Here is a 26,391-nt window from a genome sequence, read left to right as displayed (position 1 = left end):
ACTATTGTTCTTATCTTTTTTGCCAAGATTTGCAGCATGGGAGGCCTCTTTTTTTGTGTGGTGATTGTATTTAATCAAAGAGGTTGTTTCAGGCTGCCTATTACAAATGTACACATGGAGGATTACAGGAAGCATCCTAAAAAAACATTGAAAATGGTTGTAACTCCAGCACTTGAATCCTCATAATGAGAGAATAATAGTACCTGAATTCTCAGTGGACTCTTCTGTGGCATAAGGGCTGGTCTAGTGACTCTGTTTAACATGTTTGCATCCTTTTGCAGTCAAAAGCCAGACTGAAAGTGTAATACATTTCACTGTGTGGTTTGGGATCTTGAGGTAGAAATTTATCCTTCATACTTTGCCAGAAGCAGGACTCAGTTTTTGTGGTTTGTCTAACTCAGGTGAAAATGCTGTCGTGTTGATTTGTTGTTTTTGCTTTATGAACCACAGAACAAAAAGTGAAGGCTGGAACTCACAGGGTAGCAAAACACTGGCTCCCTCAGAGCTCAGTGAATCTTATCCAATCTGCCTTTCCTCTTTATTGGATTAAATGAGAATGGGACTGAAATGGCTTTTTCTCCAGCCATCTGCCTCTGCAGGCTCCCCTGGCACACAAGAAGCTTCAATGAATTAAAGAAATAGCAAAAGTCTGCCTAAAGACAGCATCTCCCTAAGCCCTGCCAGAAATAGAAACTTGAGTCACTCTTACTCACTGACACCCTTTAGCCACTTCCATTTTCTGATGGCTAAAGGGAAAGGAAAAGGCTCTTAGTTCTGTTTTTAGCTCACAGAAGTTGTTCAGCCCCATAGGCACTTTCTGGATGGAGTCCTTCATGCACCCTATGAAATCATTTCTGGTTTTGTGTTCATGTAGCTCTTGGTGTGTATCAAACATGGTAAATACAGGGAAATGTGGTGATAGCTCAGGACCTGCTGCTCAGCAGCTCATGTGCAGGTTCTGAGCAATGGGAAGGGTACAGATAATCTCTTGGTACATGACTAGACTGTATTTGCTTGCAGCTTTCCAAAACTAAAGCTAGGTAATTGCACTCCAAGTCTGCCTGAGAAAATCAGGTAAGTCACTAAACAATATCATGTAAAATACTTGACTAGAAGCAACTTTTCACTGTGTGATTATATTTGATGTTTAACACAGCTCTGGGCTTTCCTGTATGAACTTATCCAAGTCCAGCACCTGATCATGACTTCAGAATTTTTTTCCAAAGGAATAACTTCTTTATCATTCCTGTTAAAATAGAAAACCTTTTCTATGTGGTGTATCTTCATTCTAGCCATTGGATCTTGGCCTTCCTGTGTCTGCTAGGATGAAGCACTTAAGAGTTTTATTCCCCATATAAGTGCTTATGAACTGTGATTGAGGGTTCATTTATTTAGCACATGTCTCTGTTGACATATTTGAAACGAGTTTTTACTCTAAAGTGTATTTTTGGTTACTTTCCTCACTGTAAACTGAGAGCCACAGTAGCCCCTTGGCATTTGTGCTGTACTGAATGCCCATCTTCAGGTAATTATTGATAATTACTCAAAACTCACATCAAACTGCTTTTTTATTTTTCCTATGAAAATCTTCCTTCCTGTGTGAGGCCTGGGAATTGGGATGAAATGGTTAACAATGCATAAAAGTTTGTTAGACTCAGTGATTTAGTGTTTGCCAGGCACTGCAAGAAAAGGACCTGAATATTCTAAGAGTGGTGCATGTTCTGGGCATTGCAGTAAAACCTGCCCATTGTTGGATTTGCTTCTCTATCAGTGAACATCTTTAATCTGTGCTTGCCCTGACTCTGCTGTGGTGTGTGCCTTGCAGGCTGGCAGCTGAGGAGGTGGATTCTGTGGAGTCAGACACAGGCAGCCGCTGGCAGGGGGTCTGCCTCAGCAGAGCATCCCCCACACCCCCAGAGTCTGCAGCCACTGTGAAGTCACTGATAAAGTCATTCGACTTGGGATGCTCAGGTATTTAAACATTGTAGTAAAAAAAAAAAAAATTCTAGCCCTGAGCAGGATCTGCTTCTTGTTTCTGGATGGGGATTTTCTGTCATAAATATGTATAATTAGGGAATGTCACCACATAGTGGTTCCCTGATCTGACAACAGAATGATAGCTGGGTTTGAAATCCAGATGTTTCCATGATTTTTCCTTGCAGGTAGCAGTGGACAAAATGTCCCAGTTCACAAGGTGCCCAGGAGCCCTCTCAGTGGAATTCCAGTGAGGACAGCCCCAGCAGCTGCTGTTTCCCCAATGCAGGTACAAGAAGCTCTTCCCTCCTTGTAGATTCAAAAGAGGTGGACACAGTGCTGGCTCCAGCATCTGCTGACAGGGGGAAGGGGAAACTCATCTGTTTGTTTGCTGTGGAACATCAAATGCTGTGGTCCTAACAAAAAGGATCAAAGTGAGTTTGTCTTGACTTCAGCTTAGAGGTCTCGGTGGACGGATGTGACCTCTGTGAAATACAGTTCTGAACTTTTATCACCATGGAGCAGAAAAGAGGTCTCAGTTATTGGGAGTGAGATAGAAGAAACATCACACTGAACTAGGGAGCTGGCACTTGAGTTAGGAGATGTGGGATTGAAGTTTCCAAGATGTGTGCTCTGAGTTCCAGTGAGGTCTGGGACCTGTGTTTTATGGGGTATTAATTGTAAACTGGTGCTGGGGTTGCAAATTCAGGAATCCTCCTGACATATGACTCAGGGTGTTGGGAGCAGAGTCAGGGTTGGGAACAGGCATCCTCATTTTTGGTGGCACTAAATTAGGTTTGGCAAGAGAAAAATCATACAAATGGAAGTGTAAAGTAGTTCAGGAACCAGTCTATTGCCAGATAAAATATTGTCCCCTTGTACTTTTATTTTTCACAATTATTTACCCAGCTCTAGGTCCAGCTGATACCCTGCTGAAAGGTTTCTGTGTCCCTCCACATTCTTTGTGATCTTGAGACAGCAGAAACTTCTTTCTGCTCATTTAAGCACGATGGCCAATAATTCTTCAATTACCTCTTGCACCTTTGTTTCACAGAGACATTCTGTGTATAACAATGCCAAGCCAGCCAGCAAGGGCATTGCCAGGCATGCAGATCTGTCAGACCTCCCTCTGGCAGGTAAGTTGTGATAAATGTACAGGTACTGCCTCTTTTTATTAACTAAACTTGTTATTAACTGTTGGCTTCTGCCTGAGCCATTTTTCCTCTTCTTACATGGTCAAAGGAAACATGAAAAGTGCCTCCAATGTCTTTGTTTTACAGAACTCATTAATTTTGTTGTGCTTCTATTCCCATCTTGATCATAACTAAAAAAATAGCTGATTTATTGTGGTTTGCCAACACAAACTCCCCTTCTTTATTCAGAAATATCCATGGCACCTCTGTAATCCATGCTGTGGAACTGGAGAGGGCTGGATTTTGTTCAACATGTATGTCTCTGGAGCGAGCCCAAAGCACTGTCTTCTTAGGGTTTATTTGTTTTTAAATTGAGCTTCATTTGAAATACATCAAACATTTCAGTTACTGATGTGACTGTTTTAGGAACAGTCATATTTGGGCTGGAAATAGTTTGTTTTGAGAGTTCTCAAGAGATGAGTTTGTTTTCATTTCACACTTTGCTTTTGTTCTCTTGTCATTTAATATTCTTTTCTTCCAGTGTTTGTTTCCCATTTTCTCTAGGGCCCTTTATTTTGATTATCTGGTCCTGAGTGTAGTTGTTGCATTGGAATCAAAGTTGGTAACAACAGGTTATTGAGTTTTTAAGGACAGATTAAATATTATATTCCTGTAGTGAAACTGAAAGAAAGGACAAAAAAAAAAAATCTGTCACAACTTCTTGATGGCTAGACTGAATTTTCTGCAAAAGTTTGCTAATACAGGAAAGAAATTAGAACGTGGCTAAGCAAGCAGAAGTGTCTGCTTCTGTCTAGGGAAATGGACAGGGTTTATTTACTGGTATCAGTTGGTTTCCAGGAAGACTTGCATGAGTGTATAGATCCCAAACACAACATAAGACCTTTTTAATCTCTGCCAGTTTACTGTAGAGTGAAATAATCTATCAACTGTGTAATATGATGCCAGTTCTTAACAATAAATATCTCACTGTGGGCCATGGGTAATTTCTGTTATTTCCCATAGACAGTTCTGTGAAAATCTGTTAAAATCAACAGATATTTTATAAGCCATTGTATGGTAAAAAATTATGGCTGCTTACTTAACAAGTTCCTGTATTTACAGCTTCTCTTTGTACCTGGATTTAATTTAGTTCCAATAATGCATAGCAAAGGCTTACTCACTGTAAAGTTGTAACAGCTCTGGTTCCAATCTAAATAATCTTAGAAGGCAGTTGATCCAAGCCCTATGCAAACAACAGTGAATCAAAAATTATCCCCAAGGAAATTCAGAGTGAAGTAGTCTCCATAATGAAAATCTTCTGGCTGATTCCATCTGACCAGTGTCACAGCAGGGTTCTGTGATGTCCCTAATATGACCTAAATGTTACATAGTTGGAGAGGAGCATGGATTACTTTACCCAGAGCTGGTCTTTGGCTGTGATCTTTAAGAGTCAGAGGTTTACTGGCTCCATCTGGGCTTTCTAGCACCCAGAAATAAGTCAAAGGGAGCTGAAGCTGAGATAAGAAGGAATTCACACCTTGGTGATATGGCATTAATTGAAAATTATCATAGGGATGTAACTGAAAAAGAGATGAAAAAGTTCTGTCTCACATTCATTAAATTCTGATAACATGATGTGCAGTTCTGGCTTGTTACATCCCCTCATGAACTGATATGCAGTGATTTTCTTTTGACTATATAACAATATATATCATGAATACATTATATAAATTATGTAATATATGTTAGAAAAATATAGATGCATCTGCTGTGAATATATTCAGCCTTCTCAAAGTTATGTCAGACATCATGAGGAATAGGTGTCTTTCCCTGGGATGTATTCAGGAGACAAGAGGCTTTCTTGTTGCAAGTATGCTAATGGCAGAAAAGAAATCCTTGTACTAGGGCTGCTCAGTCATCTGGTGAAGATATCTGGTGCTCAGCTTTTGAACCTTTAAGACTGTAGATTTTGGTATTTCCCTTCATTCACCTGAGGCCCCTACCCCCCATCAGGAGTATCAATCACAGGAAACCAGGCAGCCTGTACTGTTGAAATCATCAAAGCCATTCCTTGTTGTGGTCACCTCTAATCTGCTCAAGGTTTCCTAGCCCCATGTGTGTTTAATGAACAAATGAGTACATTTGTTTAGAATCAAAACAACAGACTACATATTGTGTGCTGGGGTGGCAGGACAGTGATTAATCAAATTCCTCAGCCTGCAAACTGACAGGTTTTTTTTTTTTTTAATTCCCACAGACCTTCTGAAGGGGAGAAATGAAGAGCTGAAGCCAGACCATTACCTCCGCAAAAGCCCCTCCCTGGAATCCCTGAGCAAACCCCCCATGGCCTTCAGCAGCAGGATGCTTTCCTCCACCCCCAGCTGCTTGAAACCCCAAAGCAAACTCAGGTATCAGCCCAGCTTCCTGGGAAAAACAGGACAGACCAACAGCATTACCTGGAACCAAGATAAATATTTTAATCTGGAAGACCTTGTCTCCAGAGCAGACCTGCTGGGAATTACCAGGCTCTGTTAGATCCAGATATGAAAATTCAGATTGTAGTGATCACAGTTACCTGTAAAATGGGAAATGAGGATAGCAAGCTTTCAGGAACCACTGAGTTGTACACAAGAATTCCATCATGTGTACATGTGGTCAGCCCTCATTATCTTACTGTCATTTTGCATGTTGTGGTAAGCTAAAAACCAGAGGCTCTGAGGTCTGAAGGAAATTGGACACATAATTTTCTTCTCTCTTGAGAAAAAACATGTATTTTCCTCTGATCTCTGCTGTTATTCCCACCAGTAGAAGCTGTGGAGTGAAGACAGTGTGAGTGTTTAGATTGTTGGCCTTTAAATGTCCTTAACTTTCACATTTTTCATTTTATTCAAGACCTTGTTTTACAACAGCTCAACTGTGTGTGAATTTACTGTTACAGACACTTTAGGCAGTTTCTTTCAATTTTACACCTAAATCCTAATTTTCAATATATAAAATAAAGAGATTACTTGAAAATTGTATAAGTAAAGCTGATGAAAATAATGATAGAAATGTTTGGTTAATGCACACCACTGGATATCCACAGGTTCTGTTTTTTCAGCTCTTCATGTACAGTGACACCACCTGAATTTACCTTGTGTAAAGGAAAATACTAAATGCAAGCTCCAAAACCTAATTCAGTTTCATTTATGTTCATGTTCTGTGCTGCCATTCAGCTTTGTCATACAGATATTATTTACACACTGGTAAAAACTGAAGAGATTTCAAGAGAATTATTGTCTTCTCCCTTCTTCCCTGGTTTAGTGTGGAGAGAAAGGACCCCCTGGCAGCCCTGGCTCGGGAGTATGGGGGTTCCAAGAGGAATGCTTTGTTGAAATGGTGCCAAAAGAAGACTGAAGGTTACCAGGTAAGAGAGGTAAAAAGGTACCTTTTTACTTCAGTCACTTTCCTGTAGTATGCAGCAGTCACTTCAAAGAAATATGAATATTACTGTGTGTTGATTTTTGCATGTTTACTTTTATAGGCTGTTTCCATCCTCTTCCTTCAGACTTCTTGAACACTGCAGTCCCCAATATTGTGTTGTCATAAGTATCTTGTATACAAACCCCAAAGTAGTTACTGCACTAAAGACTGCTGGTGGGTGAGGAACAGAGTGTATATGTGCAGCAGCCTCAATTTAGCATCAGTTTTTGAAAGTACAATCTAGTAGTTTTTCTGTGGGCAGTCCATTATTGTGTGAATTTTTTCTTTAGTCCTGTCTGCAAAACCAAAGAAATATTTCATTGTGTTGCCTTGACCAAATGGAGTTTGCAGCTTGATTTTACAAAGGCTGCCTGAGACATTCTCATTTCTTTGCATAGTGATTTTTAGTGTTTATCAGGGCTAATGGTTTGTCCAGGTCTTGCATGGCCATTGCTGTTTTACCTGGCTCGTGTTGGTTCTGCAAGAAAAGCAGTTACAGACAATATTTCATCCTGTGGTAGATGCTGGATGTGCAGGAAAGTCTTGGTTTGGTATAATGTTGGGAGTTTTCTTTCTTAGGAATGATATTATTTGTTACTAGGAGCAGAAGACAAAAGCAGTTATCACCACATGTTGTGCACCCTGGAGCAAGTCTCTAATAAAAGCAGACTCCATATTTAAAGTCAATAATAATTTTTATTTTCTTCCTGAACAACTCTTTGTGAAGCATTAGCTGCAGGGTGCAGGAGTTTGGAAGAGAGGACAGAAGTTTTCCTTTCAGTTGTTTCTTAGCACTGCTGTGTTCATCTGGCTTGCAGCAATTTCCCAGAAGGAAGGTGTTGGACACAGCTTGGAAAGAGTAAGGCCAGGGTTAGTGTTTAGCCTCCAGTTCTGTGATACTGCCTCAAACACACTACTGTAATTGTGTGTTCTGTGCTGTTGATTTATTTTATATCTCCTCTACTAAAATTCTCCTGGGCTTGGGTTTGAAAGTATGTGGGAACATTCCCACGCAGTCCTCAGAAAACAATTAATGAAATACAACTTTCCCAAGTCCAGCTTCTGTTAAGCCAGCAAACCTATCTCTTTCTTCTGGCAGTGTTGCCTTTTTTTTTTTTTTGTTTGAAATGGCACCTTTGAGGAGCTTCCTTCACTCTCAAAACAATCTAACAATGATGAGTTCACTGTTTAGGAGGTTCTCTGAGCCCGTAGGTTTCTTTCTCTGATTCACATCCAAGTTGAACTAAATGTACTGCTTTTAGAAAAAAGGGATGTGGCTTTGCCTGTGTGACATCTCAGGGTAGATATTAAGGTCAGAAGAACCAAAGCAGCATCACAATATTGATTTATAGTGATAAATTTGCCTCTCTGTCTTCACTGCTTTGTTTATAGGGATTCATTCTCTCTTGGACATTCTTCCTCAGCTTCTCATTCCCATTGCACTCTTTGCTGTGCATTCACTAACTCATCATGAACTTGCTTTTCCCAGACCCTTGCACTGCCATGGTAAGGCTGATGTTTAGCTCCACAGGGAATTTTTATCATTCTTGAGTACAAGCAATGGAGTAAAGAACGTCATCCTCCTTCCTGCCTGAGCCACTGCAAGGGTGGAATGAGGTAATGAACTCACAGAGCAGAGCCCTGATGACGTGCATGACTTCTTTTCCAGAGATAACACCCCTGTCTGTGAGGCATCATCTGTGCAAATTCCAGGATAATCATGTCATTCCTCACATGAAGCCCAGAAACAGGGAGAAATTTGAATGCAAACTCTTTTTAGCTCTGTGACACAGCAGAATGAAAGCATAAAAAAACTTGATTCTTGGCTGCCTAGCTTCTCTTTTTGGTGGCAAAATATGTAGTAGAAGTTCCTCATCTGAGCTGGGGAAGAAGAGGGGAATTCCTTTCTGTTTAAATTATGGTTTCATTAAGCAATATCAGCAAAATGAATTAGAATAAGTGATACTCTCAGTAGCAGCTACTCCCCATGTCCCACATTCCCTGAGGAAAACTGAATGAAGGGTATCTGGGGATGAGACCTAGGGACCAGCACACAAGATTCCACTTTTTAAATGCTTTAATTCATGCAAAACTTATGCTGTAGATAGAAATTTTCATCCTGCTTCTGGCAAATATAGAATCATTTAGTTTAAGATGAAGTCCAACCATAAAGAACTCTCCTTGTATAGACTATAGTGGGAACATTCCCTGGCTTTGAACTTCAGCATGTTCCCCAGGAGGCAATCTCATAAAACAAACCAGGGACACTGAGGGGAGTTGGGGGAAGTGCAACACAAATTAGCAGTGGCCTGGAGAGTTTTGTTTGCTTTTTAAAGAAAGAAATTTCATGAGTTTACAGTAACCGAGGGGAAACATGAAAGCATCTGTGTTTCTGTAATTGGCTATGTCAATTCTAAGTTCCTTATTTAAACAGTGATTTGATATCAGAAAGATATGCATACTAAGAAAAAATATTGAGGACATGAAAACAGAATCACTAGAGTGCAAATAAAGTGGGAGTTCAGTTTCATGACTAGGAGAAAAGAATATGAAAATGGGATTGCACAAACTGTGGTACGACTGATTGTATTATTTCAGTTGTCATGTTTTGGTGCCCAAATGGGTGTTATCTGGCATTTTGGCTGTTGATTCTGAATAACTATGAAGGGGAGGTGCTAAAAAGTCTCAGTAATAACAAGAATTGTGGTGAAATCAGGCTTTGGGCTCAATGTCTTTGTGCAAAACTTTTTAATGGGAAAATCTCCACCTTAAAAAAACAGATCTAATGTATAGATCCCTATAAGAATTGTGCACAGGCTCTCTTCTGCTAGATACACAGGCTGAGTTCATTAACATCATGGTGTGTCATGTAGGGCCATGAGGTGACCAGGCTTGAGCAATGCTTTTGTGCCTCTGAAACTCGTTTACCACAAAGCCTGCTGAGAGTAAGCTATTTGTGTTAAAATAGCTTTTTCTCTGTTGTCTTGTGGGTTTTTTCATCTATTTAAAAAGATGATAGTTCTTAGCAGCAGTGTGAAGCAGGAATTGGGTGCCTCTTTTCTAACAGGCTTGGTTCCTGTGAGCTGGAGCTCCTGGAAGCTGCTGAGAGTCATTCTTGTTGCATTATCACCTTTCATAATCATGTCATTAGTGACTGTGGTGTCATTTAAGTGCCCTGTTCCTCTTTGCTCTCTGTAGAGACCATTTGTCAAGGGGCCAAACCTCTCTAGATTAAAGTCTTTTACTATTCACAGATGTATTGTGAACACACAGAACTTCAAGAGGCACTTAACCCATGATCATTAGAATTGAGGATTATTGTTTCTGCCACACATGCTCTCTCTAGAGAGGAGAAGGAATTGCCACCATGTTAATGAATGTGGAACTATTTCCATGCTCTTTTCAACCATTACACACCCTTCCTGTGGCCCAGAGAAGAGGAGCTGAGACTGGCTCTTTCCTTCAATACAGTTTCATGGTTATTCTTTTGTTCAAAGTGATGTTTGGTTTAACAAGATCTGTTTGGGATTCACCATCTCTCACAGTAGAGCTATGTGGTTGTTTTAAGGAGAAGAATGTTAAATAGGAGCAGACAGGGAATGTCCTAGACCTTACAAAGGGAAATGGCAGCTGTACCTCTGAAAATGTTTGTCTTTCATGTGTTCCTGATCTGTGCTTTCCATTGCATGGTGTCACCTCCCTGACTCTGGCAGTGTCAGTGCATCAGCTGTGGGTCAAGGCAGCTCTTCATGGAGCAGAGATAAAAAAGCTTAGGGAGAAAAATCAAGCTGTTGGAGTATTTGCTGTTTGTCAAGTAATTATAGCAAGAGACTGCTCGACTGGTGGTTTGGCAGTGGATGTAATATAAAGCTCTTTATCCTTTTGTGTTCAATTTAAACTCAGACTAATACCAGCTTTTTGTTTACGAATTTGTGGCTTTCTTTTTCTCACAGGAATTCACATTCCTTTTCTCGTTCTGCTGGGCAGTATTTCCTCCAAATCCTCCTTGTTCTCAAGCCCTATTCCATGTTGTTCCCCCCTGCTTTTTTTGATGCTTTTTTGCTTGGTTTGCTGGCTGGATGAGATCCAGGATTAAGTGTGACCCAGTGATGCACAAAGATGGACAGAACATATTCCCTTTGGTCAGGTGGTCATGGGACCATTCTTTGGGAGATGGATTCTGCTGGGACACACAGCAGGATGGCAATTTTTGGACTGCAGATGCATCAAGCAGGTGCATTCCTGAGGCTGCATTTTATGAGGACCTACTTTATAGGAGATCCCAAAGCTCCTTCATGGCCAGTTGTACTTGAACACATCTGTGTTTGAAGGTTTCTTTTTTAGTCTGGAAAATAAGGGCTATATTTAGGAACTAAATCCCCTCTGCTGTCCTGCACAGTTTATGTGCAGCCTGGAAAGGCTGGAATTCCCACAGTACTGTGGTCTTGTGAAGATTAACAACAAAACAAATAACTCCTGGCTTTGTGATGTGGGTGTAGAAAAACACTGCACAAAACCCCTCCAGGTTTGCATGGCAGCCATCCATTCATTCTGAGCAGTGTTCATGGCAGAGTCTCTGCTCTGGGACATTTCCCTGGTGCCACACCAAGCTGTGTGCCTGGGATCAGAGCCTGCTGAGCCAGCAGGAAAGAGCTTTGTCACACCATTAACACAGTCAGGTTTGCTCTGGTGGACAGTGACACGTCCCCTGAAGTCCCACAAGCTTACAGAGCTCTGTGTCCATAGCACTTATTGCATTTTGACATTTAGAAGCAAGATATATGAGCAGTGGGTTTTTCCCAGGAAGTTATTAGTGTATTCTGTGAGCTTCTTAGAAGTGGATTAAATTTCTGGCTTTCTGTGTTTCTCTGATCTTTGATGAAGAGGAGGATGTTGACTTTTCCTATCTGTACAAAAGTTGAAAGGAGTTTTACTAAGAGCTCTTGAGATAGGAGAGATTATCCTGTGTTTAAATTAAAATTGACAATACTTGGTCAGGAATTTTGCTTCCAAGTCTGGACCATCTTTGTGACCTTGGAAGTCTTACATTATAACATTGCCTTGATCTTCTAGCAGTTAAAATACAGATCACACAATCATATAATTAAATATAAACTTCAGTAATATATTGAACGATGCTATGATAAAAAGGGCAATCTTGAAAATACAGGCTGAAAATGCCAAGATAGTCCCAATTTTCTTTGCAGAATCAGAGGCTGCTGGCCAGAGCCAGTTGAGCAAGCAGGAAAAAGCATTATTTTCCTATATAAAAACACTTATGACTGAGTGTGTACATGCAGTTTCTCTGTGTGTCCCAGCTGGACCCAGGGTTAGTGTCTGGAATTAAAATGCAGCAGCCAAATCATGGCGTGTGAGGAATAACCAGGTTGATTACCCTGCAATCACCCCTTCTCAGTGATGCCAGTGCACAAACGTGCTTCCCCAGTGGAGCCAAATAACTTGAGCCAAGCTCTACCTTTTTTCACATAGAGAGCTTTATCCTGTCAACAAATACAAGTCTCCTGATTGGAGGGATAAAATAAATGCAGCTCCCTCATGCGTAACTTTCTATCCTGCTGGGTAATTTCAAAAATAGCATTTACATTCTGTCCATCCCAAAGTCCAAGACACTTCCCTTGTGTTGCCTGGATGCACTGACAATCAGTGAAAACACTGAATTGATTGGTCACCAGCTGGATCAGCTCCAAACTGGGAGTTTAACCCTGTTGCTGCTCCACCAGTAACCTTTGCTGGTGGGACCTCTCCCCACCTTGTTTCCATCCTCCCCCCTGATCCTGCTGCAGCCTGCAGCCTGCCCCTCCACCCAGGAATTCCAGGACATGCCTCATCTCTGAATTCTCAATACAGATAATGGGAAGGAGCCATGGGAGCAGCCAGTGTGGTCATTAGCAATTCTGCACCAGGGCTCCAGGCAGGAAGTAGCTGTGCTGCTGTCTTGGACACAGAGTGGAGCTGATTCCTCCCCCTCTTCCCCTGAGTATCTGTGTGGTCCTGCAGTTGTGCTGCTGCAGCCTCGGGAGTGAAGGGACACAGCCCAGGCTGTTTCTCTGTGACATTCAGCAATTGGTGAATTTAGAGAAGCTGATGACAAAACTCAAGTGCAGTTGTGTGGCAAGCAGGGAGTTGCCTTTCAGCAAGGGAGCATAACAAGGGGAATTCAGGCTGAAAAGAGACATGCAGAGCAAAACCCAGAGCTCATCAGTGCCTAATGGGATTATTACAAGAGGGAGAACTCCTCAGTCCCTGGTCTTGCTGTGTAATCCACCTCTGCCTCTGCAGACAGAACTGACTCCTGCTCTGCCTTCTCACGGAATGTGGCTGGTGGAAATTACAGAAATACCAGTCACACTTGATAAATATCTCCTGTCACCATTACCTCATCTCTGAAATGACCCAGACACATCCATAAAATTGCTTCTGCCTAGACCAGCTCTCATTTGGTCCTGTATGTTTAACAACCTACCAGCTCCCTGTGAACTTGGTTTTATACATTTTCTCTCTCTCTCTTGTGTATTGCATTAAATTAGGACCCAAACTGAAAAATATGTACAAACCCCTGTAACTTGACTAACCTTTAGTGGGACCTTTGAAGAAGGTGACTTTTAGTAATGAGGATGTTGTCATGGGGTTATTTGCATTCAAAACAACTCAGATTATTTCCTAGATTCAAATTCATCCACTGTGCCATGCACTGTGCCAGCAGCTACTCTCAGGCCTTGTCCACTAGAGCTTGTTTTCAATATAAAAAGTCAGTCTTTGTATATAAAAATGCAAATAAAAGGAACTGTTAAAGGCACCAGTAGAGCTGTTTGGCTCCTCAGGCAGGTTGGTTGCTCACTGCATGGTTGCAGGGATGGTTTCTGTGTCAGTAGAATCTTGCCTTGCAAACAAAGGAAATGAGAGGCTACAGTAACTTCATCACTATTACCTTAACTGTCTCCCATTTGCTACTACTTTCATTTTTTATTCTCATGAAAACCTCAGCTCGTTCAGTACCACCTCTCCCTTCTAAGCACAATATCAGAACTAAGCTGCTTTGAAGAGGTCCTGAACCACAGGAAGAAAGAGCTGAGTTTGAAAAGTGCACAGATCATTTTAGAATGGCTTTGCAACTTACTCTGAACAATTTCTGTAGGACAACTCTGTCCAGATCAGCTTGTTATAAACACAAACTTTGGAGAGCATCATTCTACCTATTCTTGCCAGTCTGCCTCAGGTAGGAAAGTTAATATAAGAAAATTGGATCTGCCTGACTTTTTTGGTATTTTCTCTGGTTTTTGAGACTGAAATACTTGGGAGCTGAAACATCTTTGTGTAGCATGCATAATATTATTTTTAAAATTTTACCATTTAAATGTCTCTGCTCTATGTGAATTCTGTAGCAAATTGATGTTTGATGCTTTTGAAAAAAAAAAAAAAAAACCTCAGCCATAAATCCTCTAATATCTTATCTTTGTTAAAGGACTCATTAATTCACACTTACTGAAGCAAATGATGAATGGTAAACCTGAAGCAGCACCTGTGGCAGCAGTGGAGGAGGGAGCAAACAGAACCTAAAAATGTGATGGGAAGCAGGAATTCTTTATAAAAAGAAAGGCAGTAAATGGCGTGACTTTTAAAGAGCTGGCATCAGTTCCTTTTCAGTTCATTGTGCTGTTATGACATGACTTAACTGCATTTTCAGTGAGCATTTTGTGATCTGAGCTCTGCTGTTCCATGCATGTGTAATCAGCAGTAAGATGCATGGCTAAGTGACATGCTGAGAGAAGCATTAGAAATATGGATTATGGGATAGAAACACAACATTTCAAAGAGATTTAAAGCAGTTCTTGTAGGGACTGCAGTTGGCTGGGCCATTTGAACCAGGGATATTAATACAGGCTGGAGGATAGGAGGTCACCTGGCTTCCTTCCCAGTCCTGGCTACCCACTTAATCTCAGTACAATACACAGCACTGCTGTTTTGATTTCTTTTAATCAAAAGGCATTGTTATATTCTGTATTCCATTTAAGAGAAAAAGATTGTTAAGAGAATTCAGAAAGGTTCCTGGTAGTAGATGGACTAAATGTGATGTACAAATCACTTCAGACTTGCAGCTCCTCATTGAAAATAGCTGTGTGCAATTGTCATCTGGGTGCACCCTGCAATTACAGAAGAATCCAGGCAGCCTTTAATTTCAGGCATTCATGCCTTTCATCCCTGTTAAGTGGACCTGACCACACTTCTCATTCACTCATAGTTCCAGTAGATTGCCCAGATGTTTCATATCTTTGCTGGAGCATTTCAGATGAACTGGAGTGTTTTGTTTGTTCAGAAAGCTCAGTCATGCTAAAAGGAGCCATCCTTTCCTCATGTTGCTTCTTAGGAAGTGTTTAGAACTTGCCCAATGAGAGCCTGAAGATTCTTTTTAATAGAACCTCTTTGGCTGAACCCTGTTAACCTGGCCCCAGCCAGTTAGATTGTAATAAATCAAATTAGATCTGCAGTTGCATGCAGCTGTTGTTAAAGATGGGGTTTTGGTTCTTTTTGGAAGTTGCCTGTCAAGGCACCTTGATCCATTTTGCATTAGGAAGGTCAGAGTTCAGATGTGCAGAGCTGTGGCTTCTGTTCAGATGTGTTTAAATATATCCACATAAAACCATTGAGCTGTTCAAGTGGAGCTGTGGGGGCCTGGGTAGAGATGAGCTAGAGAAGCTGAGCCACTTGAGGGAGAGCTGCTATTAAAAACAAGGCAATTCTCTTTTATTTATTCAGTAGATTCCTATTAAAGTATTTAATTTTATATTCTGCACAGGCTGAACCTCCATAATTAGCCACTCTGGCAGATTCCTGTGTGCCATTCCATACTAGTAACTTGGGAGAGGCAGGAAGGGATGCTGACTGCTGAGGAGAGAGTGGGAATAATGATGCTCAGGTTGTGTTTCTTACAGACTTTCTTCCACACAGTTCCAGGCTAGCTTCAAGCTGATTCATGTCTGTAATTGATAATTCTGGGTCTCAGGGAGAAAATTATGACTCAGAGAGCCATTGCTGTGGGCACAGTAACACGTGCATGGTGGGAATATCTTGTGTCAGGATTTGAACCTACTCAGGCTGTAATGAAGAGTGCATGATGTCATTGTTGCTTTTTGCTTGGAGTCAAAGATCGACTGAAATCTAATGGGGTGGTGGTTTTTTCCTCAGACAAACAAAGAATTGTTTTTAGTGAGAACAGATCACACAGATTTCCCTGGGTGTCTTTAGCAGGGCTCTCTAAGGCTCTGTAGGTCCTGTTCCTGGGGTGGGGGGCTAAGGTCAATCACTTCCAGGTGTTTTGTGTCTTCTAGTCTTGACCTGACACTAATATCCTAGATTGTACATTTGTTATCCAAATAACATTGCCTGGATATTTCTTTATTTTTTTTAATTTTACTTTAATGTTCATAGAAAGAGACTGTGCTGGGCACTTGGGTACTTTGGTAGCTGTGCTCCTTGGTGTGCTTCCAGATCCCAGTCTCTGAATATTCCCAGTGCATGCAGAGCAGTTAACTTGTGAGCTTGAAGAGAATTAAGTGTTTTCATGATTGGTGACACTGCAGGAGTGCTGAGGGCAGACCCAGTGACCACAGGATGTACTGTGGCTGTGTGACAGCAGCTTCCTCCCCCTTTCCTGGTGAATGCTGCAGCTCAGTTTGATCTGAGCCCCTGCTCCATTTTCCCATTTCTCCTTGTACTTGTTCTGATGGTTCATCTGCCCCCTGAGTGGTGCTGTCCTTTCTGGGTGTCTTGTGAGAAGCCATGTGCAGTTTTTCAGAGCTTGGGGTGGGGGTTCTGCTGGGACACAGAAATCACCTCCTGCAGCTTGGGGTTGTGCATTCCCACCCAGCATGGACACAAATAGCTCCCATGTATTCAGGGGCTGGGGGGAATAGGGAGAGAGGTGTAGCTGCAAGACTGAGACAGGTTCTGCTGCCAAGATAATCAAGAGCAGGGAATAGTTTCCGAGGTGTTCATTCCCTAAATTGTTTTCCTTTTTTTTTTTTAATGGCTTCAGGGGAGCCAGAGATCTTCCGAGAAATCAGAGTTGTCTCTATTTTGACTTAATTTCTCTTGGTGTGGTAGAGTGGGGAGGTACTACAAATAAAGCTGCAGTGTAGCAAAACACAGATCACTTTTCATTTACCATGTCCTTATATCCCAAACTGAAAAGTATCTAACACAGAAGCCAAGATGAAGTGCCAGGGAGAGGGATTTGTTCTGTGTATGAAATGGAAATGCATTTGTTCAGAGAAGAAAAAAAAAAAGAAAATTCATTGATTCTTGTTAGATGTAAAAATGGAACTAAGTAGACTTTTGAGTATGCTTAGGTATTTTTTATTGTACTATGAACTGAACAGTCGAGCTGAACCTTGGAATGTTCATTTTGAGTTTGCATGTAGGACAGAAATTCAGATTTTAGTTCCTTTTGGCTGTTGATTATGGCAAACCACTTTGCAGCAGATTTCATCTGTGGTTCAAATATGGTCAGCAGAATCCCATCCTTGAACTTTTGCTTGTTTGTAAGACTTAGATCCAAAAGTTACTGAGGATGACTGGCTGGACAATGCTGTTGGGGATTTTTGGACCTAGTTTTGATGTAGACATGAGCACTTCTTATGTGTAGATATTGTGATTTGGGAAGAGGAGAAGAGTTTTTAGGTATATTTAAAATTACAAAGGTGAGTAAAATTATTAAACTGATTCTGGGATAGTGAAATATTGTGTGAAGGAGCAGTTTTGTATCTCACGTGTCTCCTAATATTATCATGAAAATGGGGATAGATACAAACAAACCTTGTCTTTTTGTCTAGTCCTTTTGCTTCAATAAGGCTCTGTTTGTTCCTGTTTCCATGGCCTTTGGGAAAGGGGAGGAACAACCTCTGTTTTCCATTTCTATCCTACAATAAAATGAGAATATTGGCATTTGATGATAGGCTCTTTGCTGATAAAACATATTGGCCTCAGTAAAAACACTTCTATAACTTGGCAGTCAGTCCTTTCCCACTAACTGCAGATTGATAAATAGAAAGGAACTTGTTTGTCTGAAACTTTAAGAAAGCAGAATAATCCACCTCAGCCAATTCCATACACACAAAGTTGGACTTCCAACTAAAAAGTTGCAACTTCATGGTATAGACAATGCCAAGGCAGCTTTCAGAGCATTTTTTTCTTTTTCTTGTGATGGTTTTCAGCCAGTGCCCATTTTTGTATTGCTTCCACAGACAGATGTTAATAGAGCCCAGTGCAGTGTGGTGGCTGCTGCAGTGTGGGGATGTCAGCTGCTTTCTGAGCCCATTGGAGTTGTAGATTTATTACAGCCAAAGTATTTTAACCTGAAATGTTCTCTACTACTTCAGTTTGAATCATGTTTGGTTATGAACATTTATTATTAATTGGAAATCTTGTCTGACTGGCCCAAATCCAGGTTGGATAACTAATCAGCAAGGCATCAGAAGCAAGGAGCACATGCTGAAATTCCTGTCTGGGTTTTAGTGTGTCTGCATCAGCTGCTGTATGAGAGATGCAGTAAAAGCCTAATCTTTGGGGGAGTCTAGAAAGAAACCAGGAAATAGCAGAATAAAGAAAATGTAGGGGCAGAGAGTGTGAACTGAAGCTGAGCACTCAGGAGGATGTGGCTGCTGAGGGGGGTTGCAGGTGACTCCACACTGTGTCCCAGAGCCTCCCTGCTCCAGCAGCTCTTGCTCTTACCAGTTCACTGTTCTGTTTCTAGCTGCTATTTGCAACTACAGCTGCTACTTACAGCAGCAAGACTTAGCCAAGGGAATTCCTTAGAGTGCTGGAATGGCCAGGCAGTGCAGACAGGAGCATCAGAAAAGTCACAGGAGCAGAACTGGCCATGGGCCTGTTTTAACTGCAGCTGTGCCCCATGAGAGCAGCCAGGGAAGAGCCCCAAGTGCAGTGATTTCTGTATCCCCAGAAATCTTGCATTTTAAAGGAGTCCTCTGCAGATGGGCTCACTTTAAAATACCATTTTCTGTTTCTGTAGTCACTGTAACCCCCCATGGTTCTGGACCTCAGCTGTCATGAACAGGGAAACTGGGCTGGCTCTGTGCACCTGAGTGCAGCCTTAGAGTAAGAGGTGTGGCTGGCAAAGAGCAATCCAAGTGTCTGGAAATAAGGGAGGGAAGATGTTTTTTGTCCATATAAACTTCCAATTCTATTAGACTTTCCAAATTTTCTTCTTCACCTCCCTCCTTTTGGAAGTGGCAGTGGTGGAAGTGTCACCACAGATATTTCTAGCTCAGCTCTGGACTTTTTGTTCTATGGCTACATAAAAACTGTCATTTGGAGATTTTTTTCATTGTTGTTGTGTAGCACTGTTCAAGGATGGCTCATGTTTTCTCTTACAGAATATTGATATTACCAACTTCAGCAGCAGCTGGAGTGATGGGCTGGCCTTCTGTGCTCTCCTGCACACATATTTACCTGCACATATTCCTTACCAGGAGCTCAACAGCCAGGACAAAGTAAGTTGTGTTGTACATTTGCAGAATTCACAGTGAACAGAACAGATGAAAAGGGGAAGAAAATCAACAGTGAACTCCTAGAGAGAAATTCAGGGTCTGCTGGGTGAAGAGTCAGTGACAAGTTTGCTGAGTCCAAGGAGTGGTGCAAGTAAACACAAAAACAGTATCTATTACAGTAAGAATTACATTATGTACAAGAATGCCTTGTAATAATTAAAACCTCTGCAGAAACCTCTCACTCATAGTAAAGATAGAACTTCAGTGGGTTTTTTTTCCTCTTTGTCAAAAGCAGAGGGTGTCACTCAGGCAGAAGTAGATGAAGTTTTTCAAAGACAAGGAATTTGAGTGAATAAGAGTCACAAAAGTGGGAGAGTCAAAAAAGAGTCTGCATGCAAATATGGAATCCAGGGGTTTAGTTTTCATTAAAACTTACTGGGTAACCAGATGCAAGGAAAGGTTAAGGAATAGTGCTTTGATGTTAATCCTTTTGGACTTTATTTTTACAGAAAAGAAATCTGCTGTTGGCATTTCAAGCTGCTGAAAGCGTGGGCATCAAACCCAGTCTGGTGAGTAACCTTTTAGCAAGGAGACATTTGCTGCAAACACCATTCCAGCACCTTTCCTTGTTGCCATGTGGCCAGTCAGTGACCCTGCACTCAAAGTGTCACACAGTGCTGGGGGAGGCTGCACCACCATCAGGAAGTTCACAGTGTTAGGAGAACTTCCAGAAAGAATTTGTAGAATCACAGAATAAATATAATTTGGAGGAACTGCTTAAAATATGTTCTTCTCTTGGATTCCAGCTCCAGATTATTTATAGTTTTATGGACAGACTTGCCATACTACACCATTACATTAATGATTACACCATTTTGTTTCCTTTTAGTGCTTAAAAAACCAGAAATATGTTAAACTGTTAAAAAAAACTTTTCCAAAATTACTATATGACGAGGGAGAGAGAAGTTTAATACGAAGGGGAAACTATTATGGGGTTCATGAGCTAGATTCAGAACCAAAGAAACATCAGCTTAAGGATTTTATATAGAGATCTGATCTTTGACTGCAGATGGAAGAAATATTTTAGGTTGTGGAATGCGTTAACAGATTTCATAATTGCACAGTGGATCATTCCAGTGGTGCTTCAGGCCCATGGCTTTGAGGGGCTCAGGAGTGGAACAGGAGTGCTGAGTGGGCTCAGAGGAGCCGTGGGTGTTGGCTGAGCTGCTGCTGTGTCCATGCAGGAGCTCAGTGAGATGATGCACACGGACCGGCCCGACTGGCAGAGCGTCATGCAGTACGTGGCCCAGATCTACAAGTACTTTGAGACCTGAACTGCAGAGCAAGAGGTGGACACAAGTGGGGAAGAGAACAAAGAATGCTACAGATGCACTCGATCACTTTAAAAACCTGCTTGCTCCTCTGCCACAACCAACCTAAGCTCTTAGTGTAGTTTGGGAACACTACAAAGAAGGAAGCTCTTCCGTAGTTTTGATTCCATCTGGGACTGCAACCAAATAATTCCCTGTTGTCCACCTTTGCAAACCAAATCCATTGGTAAGTTTACTCCCACGTGGAAATTGCAAAGCGTTTTCAAGCACACATGGGGTATTTCTGAAGAGGATCCCCTGGGCTGACAACATTTGCCTTGACAGGAGACCTGCTACATAATGAAGTTTTAAGTCAATGTGGACTATGCTGGCACTCAAGGGAGGCTGGGAGATTAAAATTAGTACAAAAGCTCACAAAAATGCTCTTCTTGCCAAAACATGCTTAACTCATCCCAAGTACATGTTATTTTCTTGCCTTCATGTATTTTATAGAACACCTTGACAGATGCACTTAAGTTGTAGAACCTGAGTTACTCTCACACATCTCAACCAATAACTGCACTAATTTACTCTCAGCATAACCAGCAGGATGGTAACAGGATCATTTGTAACTCAGAAACCACCCTCTGTTCATCACCAGTTAGCAAAATAACTCCAAAAGATCCTGTTAGGTGCTAGCACTTCATTTCAGCTCAAACAGAAATAATCTCTTTGAGGAAAAATAGGTTTATTACTCCAACTTCATTACTTGATTACTCTGGGAAGCCAGAGCTTGGTTTCCTGGCTGACTGTGCAGGCACAGTTATCACAGGAACATTGCAAATGCAATTTAATAGCTTTAGTTTGGAAGGTGCCAGTAATCTGATGAGCAATACAGTGACATCTCATATCTTTTGTGGATTGAATGGAGTAACTTCTTCCTTCTGTGTTGTTCCTGTCTGATCAGCACAGCTATGTCATTGCTGCCTAAGGCAGGAATCTAGACAGCCTGTGCCCTGGGCCATGAAATACAAGCCCATGGGGCACTGGTACATGCTTGGAAATGATGTTATGCTGTGGAGGAACAGAGTCATTTAGCAGTGCCAATGGAAGGTGCAACTTCACAAATGGCAAACAATGTAACTGGAACCTGTCTGTGTGCCATGGAAATCAGGCACCAGAGAGCAGCTTCCCACCTCAGTAGTGCTGTTAGGAAAATGTCTGATACACACTCTTAAATGTCCAGTATTCTGTTTCTCTCATTTCACCTGATGAAGTTAATTTTTGTGTTTGTCTCCAAGGATGGAAGCATCCAGCAGGCTGCTGGATTTGTTCTGGGAGAGCCTGTCAAGGCTGCCTGGCTGCTGTAGGGCATGCTGATGGAAAAAGTTGGTGTTTAGTTACTGTGTTTAACCCTGATGCTTTGTGGACATTAGTCCTAGGGAGCTAGGGATCATTTCTCTCTTGCAAAAAACACTAGTGCCCACTGCTCCTACCTCCTGGGAAAAGGCTCATGAAATGGACTCGAGATTTCACAGAATAAAATTGGTTTCAGGCTTTCAAGGGCTTTGCAGGTGGCTGATCTCAGCCTCTTGTTCCCCATAGTGCTTTGTTGTTTGATTTGATTTTACTTTGTAATGCTATTTAATTAATAAACAACATATTTCAGACCTGGTGTTCTCACAGCAATATACAGGATTCAGGAATAGATGGTAGAGCCCAGGGAGTGCTTTGAACAGAGAGGATGCTGGAGGAAGGCAGTGTGTGCCTGTTCTGGGGGAGGAGAAAATCATCACTTGCTCTTGGCTTTAGTCTGAAATTTGTTCTAATCCATTGCCTCTGGGAAAGTCCAATTCCAGTCTTTGGAGAGGCTGTGTGATAAAAATGGACTGGGGAGTGCACTGACAGTGCCCCTGCACTCTGGCTGTGGTCCTGCAGTGTGAGAAAGCAGCTGTGAGTGCTGCCACAGGCAGCTCCTTGCAGCAGGGCCCTTTCTGGAGGGAATTCACTCTCCAGGATTTCTCAGCACACCCTGATGTCCACAGAGAACCCAGGATGAGTTGTTGCCTCTGTTCTAAATACAGGATAAGATGGAAGAGGAAAGCTGTGCTGGGCAGTTCCTTGAGGCATTGACATTGCAGAGCCCTCTTGGCTCGTGCATGCAGCAGCTCTTTTCCCTGGAGGTGTCCCTTGGCAGGGATCCCAATTCTCTCCAACGGGCTGCACTTCAAAGCTGGAGTGAAGTCAGCACAGAAAATTCCATATTCCTCAGTGGGCTTTGGATTGGGCACTTGCAGGGATGAGAAAAACACTTTTAATTCCCAGTGTCTGGTAAACATCTCAAAGTCAGAGTAAATTATGTAAAAAAAAGGGAATTTTAACCCTGTGGTCACTGGAAGGGTGTCCAGTGTGGCTCAGTGTCCCCTGGGTGTTTGTCACCTCCTGTGTGAGCATCCTCTGCTCTTCTGGCACTGCTCTGTCTCTCCAAGGCTCAAGTTACCCTTACAGACCATTCTCTGGGATCCAGCAGCTCTTCTTCTTTTTTTTTTTTTTTTCCCCAGTGATTTTTGCAAAGCAATGTTTCTGTCATCTCTTTGCAGCTTGCTCTCCATGCCCCCCAGTAGCATAGACCAAACACTAGTTCTACCCAGTTCTAGCAGTGTATTCTTAATTTTTTACTTAGCTAGGAGTTAGAACAGAGAGTTGTAGTAGGGAAGAAGGTACTTGATTTTACCTTTTCTTCAATGTTACTGTTCTGTCAAACCTGCCAAACATCTCATTTTGATACTTTGAGACATGGTTTTCCAGATTATTTTTTAAAATTCAGGCTGTTGTTTATTTGTTCATTTAACTGTTACAATACTGTGGGCGGGGGAGGGATTGTTCCTTTTAAACCTTGCACAGTTACATTTCTAGACCTGGACTTTCTCAGGTTTTTGTTGTTTTTTCACACTGCCTTAAAATTTCAATATGAATTTAAATTGATTTTACACAAGATGCTGCAGACCGGCCTGGGTTTCAGGGACTCTACAGGCCCTTGTGAGACAGCTCAGATTCGAGCTGCAAAATTAAAGTTCAAGCTGCCTTTAAAGTTAGGGAATTTAATTAAGTTAAGCAAGAGGGTATTTAGATAGGCTTTATAGAAGTTCTGAAAATGTCCTGGATGTGATGATATGACAGGGATGGTTTTGAGCAGTAGGTTTGCCTGAGCTGCCCAAATCCTTTCTGCCTTTACCTCTTAGGAGTAATGGATCTGTCCCTGGTGTGCAGGCTGATCAATCCTTGCTCCCTGAACTGTCACTCACAGGCACCACCTGCCCCTGCCTCTGGGTGTACCTGGGAGTCTGTGGGACTGCAGGGAAGCTGATTTGGGATGAGCATGTGAGAAGAAGGGTTAGGAAGGGGATTTCAGTGACATTCCATGGAGGGACATGGCAGCAGGTGAGTGTTGTAGTGTCAGAGAGGAAAGGAGATTCAAGTGTGGGAGGTGCAGTCTGGCCCCTGGAATTTCAGGTGAGACAAAGAAGGTACAAATTGTTTCATGGCTTGGGAAGGTACAGAGGTGTGAGGAGTGAGCCCAGAGTCAGCCCTGTGAGAAGGAGCTAGAAGGGCTTGAGGAGCTTTTTCAGAAAGTTCCTGGTGAGACTGAGGGGAGAGCCCAGTGTGTGAGGAGAGGGACAGACCTGGGGCTCTTGGGCAGCAAAGCACATCAGAGAGTTGGTGTCTCAAGTCAGCTTGAGGGCATTCCTCCTAAGAGAGCAGCCTGGGGGGTCTCAGCAGATGAGAGGACACAGCACAGCTGCCTGTGCCAGCTCCCCCTGTCCCCATGACAGTCGTGGCAACAGGGGACAAAGATTTCCTGGTTCTTCCTGCACTGCAGCAAGGCAGTTGTGCTAAGCTGAGGGATTTGGGGCTTATGCAGGGTCCCTTTAAGTTTTGGCAGTTTTCTTTCTGTGATTTGAAGTTGGTTTTTACAGGTTTTCTGTCTTAGTTTGTACGTGCAACCAGTTCTGTGCAAGTTTTCTATCTGAACCAAGTGCACATGGGCAGAATGATTTGTTCTTGTTTGATTCCTGACCTGGAACTCTTCAAAAATCTACCTTTTGCCTTCCCTGACTTTCCCCCCTTCCTTGGCAGTGACCACACAAGCCTGAGCTTGTTGGTTTGTTCATACCTCCCTCATCCTGCTGTGCTGGGGGTTCCAGCAGCAAGGATCTGACTGGGCCAGCTCTTGGCAAAGCTGAGCCTTGTGCATCTGATCACAGGCAGGGTCTGTATGGGATGAGATTATGCATTTTCCTGTCACAAGAGGGCTTTTTGCCTAAAAAGACTCAGGGCATGGAGCATTAAGACATTTTTAAACCCAGCAATAAGTTGTACTATGCTCAGCTGTGTTGGTTTGTACCAACTCCAGTGCCATTGACTCACCCACACGGTGCAGAACCTGTTCCTCACTGAACTGCAAGTAACTTTGTTTTCTCAACTGATGGTGTCTCCATTTTTGACTTGCATGTGTGCCACGTCCCATTGGGCAGTGCTGGACACAATGTTTTTATTGACTGTTGGTCCAGGCTTGAGTTTGTCATATGGGATGATCTCCTCTGACAGTTTTAGCTTTTCCTGTTGGGTACAGATGTTACATCGTAATCTAATTTATACAAAGAGCACATTAGAATGTACATACTAAGCATTGCAGATTTGGACATGCTAATATTTAAATATTAACATTATTAAAATGTATGATGCAAAAATCTGTGTAATATTTCTAATAAATCTTTTTCTGTTTCTGAGGTTTGTTGAAATGTTTCAGTTACCTGCATACAATACAAAATCCAAAGTATTTCCCATCCCTCGAAGATTTCAAGGCCAGTTTGGATGGGGCCCTGAGCAATCTGAAAGGTGAGATGAGTTACAGCTCCCAGAGTTCAAAGCACCTGAAAGGCAGTGACAGAACATTACAGAGGGTGAGCAGTGTGTGCACAGTGCCAGAAACATCCCTTGGAGTCTTCTCCAGCCCACAGAGCTTTCAAAGGTGCTGAGATCAAATTCCAGAACACTTTCACAGAGACTGCTTTTGTCTCACCAAGGTGGTGGCAGCAATACCAGAACAATCAAGCATCTGAGTCAACAAAGAAAAGGATGTGAGCATTTAAAGCTCTTCAGGCCTCAGGTGTGTTTGTGTCCAGCTGGGCAGGTGAGACCCTGTGGGAAAAGTTCTCATTTACATAACCCAAACTACTTTCCCTTTCCCCACTGTAAGTATTGTGTTTCAGTTTCATTTTTAATGCTGGACATTAAGTGTTGCTCCCAGACTCAGCTCTTTTCAGAATACACTTCTGGTGCTTTGATTCATTTGGAGGGAAAGCTGGATTTTCTTTGGAGATGGCCAGTGAGTGATAGCCATGGATAGGTTTGGTTCAGCAAAAGACTGAAAATGAAAGCTGAGGCCAGTATTTTCCCAGGGTGATTTGTGGGTGTTGTAGGTGGGGTGAGAGGACAAGGTTGCTTTGTGGCTCAGTCTGCTTTTAGTGCCAAGCAACTCCTGATGCTTGGAGAACGTGGATTGGTGTGGAAAGAAGAATTCCTGAGTGGTGAAAGGTGGAAGCCAGGACAGGTGGAAGAGAAGCATAAGAAACGTGAGTAGAATAAAGAATCTTCCAGATGGGCTGCAAAGGTCAGAAGCAGGTGGCTGAAGCCTCACAGAATTATTCAGAGTTTGTACTGGAATAAGCAGGACCCTGGAGTAAATGTCACCCAGGAGAGTCAGATGGTGGGGGAGTCACTGGTTTTATTGAGCTTAACAGGAAGAAAATGAAGCTGTAAAATGCCAGCGTGGGTAAACATCATTCACATATCCAGAAAGTGAACTGCTGTCCCCTCTTAAATACACAGCAATGACCGAGGCTTCATCCTCACCCCCTCAGCAGGAGTTTAAGCTGGTTAAAGAGAAAGTAACAAGATTAAGAGAATTAACATGGGAGCAAATGC

The 26,391-nt window shown here is 42.2% G+C and overlaps 1 protein-coding gene across 5 annotated transcripts in view; it reads left to right on the top strand.

The window, feature by feature from the left end:
- Positions 1–25,193, top strand: part of SPECC1 (sperm antigen with calponin homology and coiled-coil domains 1) — an 85,734-nt gene extending 60,541 nt beyond the window's left edge. For all 5 annotated transcript variants that reach the window (XM_079325396.1, XM_079325395.1, XM_079325397.1 and 2 more), the window contains 8 exons: positions 1,826–1,971; positions 2,163–2,263; positions 3,029–3,110; positions 5,365–5,515; positions 6,411–6,513; positions 18,980–19,096; positions 19,603–19,662; positions 20,338–25,193. In XM_079325396.1, coding sequence (XP_079181522.1) covers positions 1,826–1,971; positions 2,163–2,263; positions 3,029–3,110; positions 5,365–5,515; positions 6,411–6,513; positions 18,980–19,096; positions 19,603–19,662; positions 20,338–20,427 — 850 coding nt within the window. In that variant the 3' untranslated portion in view covers positions 20,428–25,193. The remainder of the gene's footprint in view (positions 1–1,825; positions 1,972–2,162; positions 2,264–3,028; positions 3,111–5,364; positions 5,516–6,410; positions 6,514–18,979; positions 19,097–19,602; positions 19,663–20,337) is intronic.
- The last annotated feature ends 1,198 nt before the right edge of the window (positions 25,194–26,391 follow it).

The sequence above is a fragment of the Erithacus rubecula genome (assembly GCF_903797595.1).
Source record: "Erithacus rubecula genome assembly, chromosome: 22".
Taxonomy (NCBI): Eukaryota; Metazoa; Chordata; class Aves; order Passeriformes; family Muscicapidae; genus Erithacus; species Erithacus rubecula.
This window is presented reverse-complemented; position numbering and strand designations above follow the sequence as displayed.